This window comes from Charadrius vociferus, unplaced genomic scaffold (genome assembly GCF_000708025.1).
Source record: "Charadrius vociferus isolate BGI_N301 unplaced genomic scaffold, ASM70802v2 scaffold323, whole genome shotgun sequence".
Classification (NCBI taxonomy): domain Eukaryota; kingdom Metazoa; phylum Chordata; class Aves; order Charadriiformes; family Charadriidae; genus Charadrius; species Charadrius vociferus.
This window is the reverse complement of record NW_009647692.1, coordinates 295,969-304,024: the sequence shown is the minus strand read 5'-3', so window position 1 is coordinate 304,024 and position 8,056 is coordinate 295,969. Positions and strand designations below refer to the sequence as shown.

The following is an 8,056-nucleotide window of genomic DNA, read 5'->3' as shown; positions in this document are numbered from 1 at the left end:
CCCCCCCGAAAAAAAAGCAAAGGGGCTGTAAGGACAAAGCTGGCCTTGTGCTCTAATGTGAGTTTTGTGACACTTTTCAGACCCAGCTACTTTGGTTCCCATCTCTCAGCACAAGGTGTGACTCCGTGGCAGTCCTGTGCTACCGGAGCGCGGGTTAGTCTGCAGCTCTCTTGTGATAACAGGGCCAGTGCGAGCGCCATCCCCTTACTAGCCTGTTCCTGCCCGTTTGTTGTCCTCTCTGGTAGATTGGGGTCTTTCTAGGTGCAAAGCATCGGGCAGCAAATCTTTCAAAGTTCCCTTTCAAAAGGGATGAAAATGCTTTCATGTTGTTCTCTGTATTTAGACTGTGGCGCATGAGCTGCCTGCTCACTTTGTCTCCAAACTTGTGTTACTTGTTTACTGTGGATTCTCTTCAGACCATGTCATGTTTACCAGCCCTCTTCAAAAAGACTTCAAAGAACAGTACGGAAACGGTTCCTGGGAGGCCTAAGTCCAGCTTTGCTGGAACCTGTACAGACCCCAAAATACACAAGAGCTTATGCTTGTGTGGAGCTCCATCAAGTCCATTGCTGTGATGTGTATGAAAGAATAATAAGGATACTAAACTATGTGAAAGTCTAATGAGTGCAGAATAAAAGAGGATAAATTTATGCATAGAGTGATACAGCTTTAACGGACATGCTTTCACAGCCCTTTCCTCTGCCCCCAAATACAGAAAATTTGGTTTCATAGCACCATGTTCAATGTTAGACCTCCTTACCAGAAGTTCGGAACAATTGTTTAAAAGCTTTAGATAAACCTCAGTGTGCGCTGTCTTAAATTGTGTTTGAAAATCCCTACTCTCGCAAGCTCTCAAACACAATTCACTAGACACTGATCAACAAAGCATCTGGGACAGACAGGGAGTGGAGTCATGCGCTCTTGGCCTTTGAGCAGCAGAGTTTCAGATTCAGATTAATGAGGTCTGAATGCATGTAGGAAAATTGATTGTTACAAACAGCGTCTATGCTGCAGAGGTTGAGGGAGCCTCAGAAGTCACGAACACTTGCCAGGCCGCATGACCAGCCACTGTCCCACTCACAATGCTGGCACGAGCCAAGTGGTTACAAGGCTGGAAGTATCTACTCTTGGAATGTCCATTGGTGCACTTCAGCTCAGTCCTGCCCATACAGATATGCCTACGATAGTCATAAATGAGCCTGGGCCCTTGCTGAATCAGAGAGAGTTCATGGACTCGGCCTGACTTCACAGCCTGTGTCTGCGTGTGCATAAATGCACACGTTTGGATCTGAGAAGTAAGATGTTACTCAAATTATAGGTCAGCATATGTACATTAGTTCCACATCAGCTTGTAAGACTGAACACTGCTAAAGGTGGAGGAGAGGAAAATGGCACCTTGTAGTAAAACTTCTGTTAACATGTCGTAGCCTTTATTGATGTAAGATGCCAAGCAGCAAAGGCTGTTTCACAAATGTTCACAAACATTAGCATAAAGCATCCACTCACCCTTCATGTCTAACTTTTCCACCACTGGGCTCTATCAGTTTCCATTTGTGTGTCAGAAGATGAGCACCCTCAGTTATCCTTGGCTGCATCTGCAGTCTCCCGAGACTCAGCTGTTCGTGCTAGCCCCAGGTTCAGTGGATCACTGAAGTGGAGGAGAGCAGGATCTAATGTTCTTTAATTTCACTGGGCCAGGCCCAGAAAAACACTAAGGTCTCGGCTCTTGGTGAGGGGAAGGGGAATTGGTGGCACTCAGCATGACAAGGAATTCCAAATTCCTTATTTCCTTCTGTCCCCCAGAATAAACATTTTAAAATAAGCTCTTCTCCTTGCTGAAGCAGGTAGGAGAAGTACATTCCTAAGGCAAGCTTCCACAGAAATATTTGAAACAACAACAGCTATTGAGCCCCCATCACTTTCACACTTGTCTGGTGAAACCTTTTAAATGCCTCTCTCGATAAGGAATAAAATCTGAGTGACTCTTTGTTCTCGATCCAGAGTAGCAAATTGCTTTTATTTGTCAATAAACCTACGGCACTTTCAGTGCCTTTTGCTAAAGTGGAGCTGAAGCTTCAATCTGAAGACACGCCTCTAATTCCAGATTTAATCATGAGCGCTGTAGAAAGAGTCTTCTGTAAAACAAACAAAGCCCAGTTATGAGTGATTTTAAAGTTTCGGTTTTATGGCCTTCCTATGTCATTGCTCAGTTGAACTATATAAAAAAACACAATGCAAGTCAAATAATCTGTGTAATTACCATGGATTTACTTTTATTTCAAGGCTAGAGTCCTGTAATTCAAAACTAGACAAACCCCCCAATTCTCACTTTGGTGCTTTCTCTCTTTAATTTACCAGGAGAGGAAAGTTTTACAGGGAGAAGTAATACCTAATTTACTGAACCAAGTAGAAAAAGGAAAGATTGAGAATAACTGCTTTCAGTTTCACTTAATTAATTGGACTGAGGGGAAACAATACTGCTTAGGAACTGAAAAGCAGAGGCAGGGGGTAGCAAAGAGAGAAGTGCTAAGATTCACAGCCTGTCTGGGACAGGGTGAGGGAAGAGACTTACTGCCTGTGGATCAGCACAAGCTCAACTGGCGGTATTGTCTGGAATAATTATATCAATGCTTCTACTGAGTATGTAATTTTTACTATGGAGAAAAAATACTACTTCTTGTCTTCTGAAACTATTCTTTAAGCTTCCATTCAGTGTTGGAGCATACAGACGTGGGATAGAACATCTGTTCTGTGAAATCTTTTGTGTTGCTCTCTGCTTACAGCAGGGAAGGTACTGCACTGTCCACAGTAGCACAATTTGAGCAGCACAATACATGTTACTCTGAGTCAAGAGAGTGAAAATATACTGGCTCTGAAGCAATGCTTGCTTAATGCAACCTCATGGCAAACCACTGCGTGTGGAATCTAAAGAGCTTTGTGATATTCTGAGTACTAGCTTTTCAAGATGCACTTCTTCTGCAAAATATCCCTTTGTTCCTATTAACCCAATGTAGAATAATCCTGAATGATGAATTCTATTCTAAATTTCTGAAATTCTGCAGTACCTTTTTCTCCATAGCTTGATTTTTGTTTCATCCTAGCATTTTTCAAAGATGTCAAACGTAGACATTTGATCTAGAAAAACAAATAACAGTCATATCAGAGGTGAATTTAACATTATAGTCAAAATGCAGTCACATTCAGTAGGGAGGCAACTGGGTACCTTTGTTGGGATGGAAAATTATCTAGAGCTCCATCTCTGATGCAGCTGAGAGATAATCATACTATTTGTTTAGCAGGAACAATATTAGCCTTCAGCTAATAAGGACAATTGCTGAAGACTTTCCAGGCCTGGAGCTTAAAATTAATGGCTTGAGTCATGGTTATTATTTTCCTAAAACTCAAGCAGACTATAGGCAATGGATCTTGTTTGCGTAGATGTGAGCACAAATAGTAAATGGAATTAACAAATTCCACGCTTTATAGAGAGAGTGTACCTATGGCCAGCATTTCGAGAAGCTGTGGAATCCAGAAACGGGCACTGGGACCCCAGGCAGTGTGGAGCTATGTTGTGATTCTGTAGGTATGGTCCTTTGCATGTAGGAGGCAGAGTTCAATGTGTCACTTCTCACCTCATGTTTCCGAAGGGTTGGAAGTGGCAGAAGAATGTTGCAATGGGCACAGGTCACCAGCACATCAAAAGACTGGGTGTCTTTAAGATCTTGAGGTGATGTGGAAAGTCCACCTCTTGTGGGAGAGGGAAAGCCAGACTTTTTCTTCTTTGGGCGTTTAAGCAAAGTTTTGGAGGTCAGTGGCTGATCCCTTTCTTTTGCTTTGGGACGGACATCTTTCCACACCGTTGCATTCTCGGAGCAGGAAGAGGAAGCCAGGGAGGAAGACGACTGTGATGGATCGCTGATGAGTTCTGAAGTTGACTGGCCAGCAAGAACTTTTGTCAGCTTATGGGCTGCACTGCATTCATTCTGTTAAAAGAGAGTATGCATAATGAGGTGAAGAAAGATTGGCATTACACCCAACTGTGTGGTATGTTGCGATTTGCGACAGAGGTGAGTTATGGGGAGGGACAGTGGACACCACCTCACAGTGATGCTTCAGCTGCATACTGGCTGGAAATTAAGCACAGACCATTCTCTTGTTCATTTTCAAATGTGCTTACCAGATGTTGAGAGTACTGGTCGTCTGGGAATGACTTATTGCACTTCTGACAAAGATTGCCACCAGTACCTTCAGAAGGGAAAGAAAAAAAAGAAGAGAAACACATTACTGACACTAGTTATCTGGACAGGCTGCTCAGATCCACTTATGGTCACCGGTTCTAGAGAAACACAGAATGCCGATTCCACTGGCCAAGAAGGAATTAGAGCTGTGACTACATTTTGCTTTTGGCACCACTCAAAAACAATCCACCATCCCTTCTCGCAAACTTCAGGATATTTGAAGTTCCACTCCCATGTTTTGCTGCTCAAGATGCTTCATTCCTACCCTGGCCTAGCTAATTCTATTGCTAGGGGGTTTTGCTCTCTATAGTTTATTTTGCCAACAACTGCACCTACTGATGCCTGTTCTTTTCTGGAATCATTGACAGGATTCATGATTTTTTTGTCTTGACATACTCTGTCCAATACCATAGGCCTAATAAAGCTGCTCTCAACTTCAAGAAATAAAAGTATGCATCACTGTATTTTATATATGAAGTAGGAAGAAATTCTAAATCGTATTTTCTCCTGCACGACAAATTGAAAGAGGAAGAAGTTCCACTTATTTTCTGACAAAAGGAATTTCATTTCCAGGATATAAGGGAGGCATAAAAGAACATGGCCAATGAGCTACCACGCAGTGGAACCACTCTGGCTTTACAATAACCAATATAAGAGAAAGCAACACCTGGCCCTTTCACTGCAGTTGGTTAAACAGTCCCCTCCAGTCTGGATTACTGAGAATTGTGGAGAAGGTAGGAGAATTTTCATTGAGATTTAACAGAGTTGACCCAGTCCATTACAATGAGGAATTTTGCTTACCAGTGGGGCAAATAAATGTTGCATTAGTGGGTGCTTCACTGGTTTGAAAGTTCACATCCTTATGATAGGGCAGACCACTGTTCTGACAAATATCTTTGTGTTTTTTCTGGTCTTTGTACATGATGTATTTGTTACACTCCCAACACCGCTCTGTTCGGCTGGCACAGATGTTCAAGTGTTCCTGCAGCTTGTTGAAGGGCATTTCAAGCTCACAGATCTTGCATTTCATTGCTCGTTCGTGGCACTCCTTGGTCTGCACATGAATAGAGGAAATTATTGCAAATTTTCTATCAATACTAAAAGAGGGCACTGCGTGAGAGCAATGAGTGAATGCTAAAGAATGCCCTCCTTAAGGTGTATGTAAACAACCAAATGCAGGTTTAGCTGTGTTAGGAGTTTGCCTATCTAGGCTATCTTCAATTTAGGATGATTTAGGCAATATAAGGCAAAACAGGAATCATTAGCAGTGAAGATGTTCTGTATCAGTACAGGCTAGCAACAGAGCACAAGCCCACCTAGAAAATTCCAATACTTCGGCTACCACCACGAGGGGAAGCCTGTCATGTCTTCACTGCTTTGGTTCCTTGAAATGGTTAGACTACAGCTAGTGTGGACAGGCTGCTCTCACTTCCCAGCCTCTGCCAATTCTTTTGCCCATCTTCTCCTTGGCTGTTTCCTTGGCCTGGCACTCATGCAGTTCCCATGCAAGGCTCCCGTGTGAGAGATGACTCTTGCTTTGTATAACCTCTCCTTTGGAAAAGCAGGTAATATGAGTGTGGGGGCAGGACAGAAATGTCTTTGAGACCCTCTGACAGAGCATCAGCTTGAGGTGCCAAAGATGAGAAAGTAATAGATTATATCCTGGAACAGACTGCCCTATCACAACTGGATGAGCAACCACCACGGGATATACTTATTTGCAAGGGGGAATAGGTATGCCAAAACACTGCAACTGTTGAGAGGTTTAAGTTTCTTCATGGTCCAGGCAGGAGTCAGGAATTTACACTTTTTTGCTGTTGAACCCATTAGTGTGACTCTTGGTGGCTGGTCAAAGGGATCAGCCTAGAAGGTGGAAAGTACTGCACTCCATACGTACCTCATGATGCTCCAACTTGTATTGCTGCATGCTTTGGTGACAAAGATTACATCTGACCTGCAAGCAAAACATACACCAGTTCACTGGGAGCATAGGATGATGGTTAGTGCTTTCATATGTCAATACAGCTTCAAGCTGCTGACATGATCTTCCTGTCATTTTCATCCCAATCATCCACAAGCTGGTGGTGAATTTTTTTTTCTCTGTGAGGCCTGAGCTGTGTTGATGAGATTTTGAGGAAAACAGATATCTGATGATTCCACAGGAAGCTGTCGTTCTGTGCAGGGATCCAGTTCTCAAAGGAGCCCATGTGAAATGCAAAGTGTGATGTGAAATAAAGAGCGTGTATTCAAATTTTTGACTGAGGTTTAACTTAAAAGTATAGGTCTGGTATTCAGCTAGTCTAAATTATAATAGCCTCTCTGAAAAAATAGGAGGTATGCTCATTTTCTATAGGCTTGCCATGAGAGCTACTCGTGTTCTGTTAAATAACTCAAATCAATGGAATCACTAAAACAATGAAAGCAGTAAAACAGACTAAAAAGTCACACCTGTGTATTCATGCTTCAACATAGTACCTCTAGCTACAGGGTTCTTAATGCTATACTGAAAATGCTATTGCCTCACTATATGAAGACCTGATAAAATTACTCTACCAGTCCAGTTTTGTTAAAAATGTGCATTGAAGTAATAGCTTTGTACAAGCAAGGTTTATGTCAGATCAGGTACTGTCCATCTTCCTCTAATCAAATCATTTAACTTGTATGCTCTCGCTAATTCACAAGCACTAGGAGCGTGTATCCATACTTGATCTGTAATTTCTATTTCTGAGGAAACTGAGATACCACAGTGGAAGCTTTAGTCTCTTAGGACGAGTGTGCGATAAGATCAAAAGGTGCTGTAACCAGGCGGGAAGGGTCATATCAGACCTGTACAGATTTTCTGGTCAAACAATTACAGAAGTCCAAATCTAGTTAATATAGAGCACATACCATGAATATACGTTGTAGTTTAACCCCAGCCAGCAACTAGAACCCTGCAGCCACTCACTCACCCCCACCTCCTTTTCACCCCACCAAGAAGGGTGGGGGGAAATAAGGAAAAAAAAAGAGGGGAAAGGGAGAAAAAAACCCTGGTGGGTTGAGATTAAGACAGTTTAACAGAAATAATAACAGAAAAGGAAAAATAGCAATAATAATAATTACATGGGTCACTCTGGTGAATTGGCACCCTCCTGAGCAGTGATTGCGGATTCCTGCCCCCGGCTAACCCCCAGATATATATAGTGAGCATGACAGCTATGGTATGGAATATTTCATTGGCCATTCCATCATTCTGCCTATTCCTCTATGGGAAGCTGAAAAAAAGTCCTTGAACAGTGTAAATATCACTTAGCAACAACTAAAAACAATAGGTATTATTGACATTCTTTTCACAGCAATCATTAGAAAGAAAATTAACTCTTTTCCAGCTGAAACCAAGACAACATACCACTTCAGCACTGGCAGAGCTTTTTGCTATTTTCAAGGAAACCCTGAAGAACAAGTCGCATTCCTCACCTGCTTATGTGCTTCTGTCTGATGGTCTTTCATATCCTTTTGGGCAACTGGTTCATCACATTCTGGACAGAGAGTGAGAAACCGCAAGCAGTGGGCCTCATGGAGGGAGAAATTGGCAGCAGACACATCTCGTTTACTACAGAGCATATAAATGGAAAAGAGAGATGAGTAAATGAGCTGGTGTGGTGGGTTGACCCTGGCCAGCAGCAAAGCACCACACAACTGCTCACTCACCACCCCACCACACACACAGTGGGATGGGACAGGGCGGGAAATAGGAAGAACAGAAGTGAGAAAACTTGTAGGTTGAGTTGTAGGTTGAGATAAAGACAGTTTAATACTTGAAGGGAAGGCGGGGGGGG

General features: G+C 42.6%; 1 protein-coding gene across 1 annotated transcript in view; it reads right to left on the bottom strand.

Moving 5' to 3' along the window:
* LOC104283312 (XIAP-associated factor 1-like) overlaps positions 1-8,056 on the bottom strand; it is a 13,229-nt gene that overhangs the window by 504 nt on the left and 4,669 nt on the right. Inside the window, exons 2-7 of the mRNA XM_009881471.1 lie at positions 7,695-7,830; positions 6,136-6,192; positions 5,040-5,292; positions 4,178-4,245; positions 3,633-3,983; positions 3,066-3,135 (exon numbers count right to left, since the gene is read on the bottom strand). Coding sequence (XP_009879773.1) covers positions 3,066-3,135; positions 3,633-3,983; positions 4,178-4,245; positions 5,040-5,292; positions 6,136-6,192; positions 7,695-7,830 — 935 coding nt within the window. The remainder of the gene's footprint in view (positions 1-3,065; positions 3,136-3,632; positions 3,984-4,177; positions 4,246-5,039; positions 5,293-6,135; positions 6,193-7,694; positions 7,831-8,056) is intronic.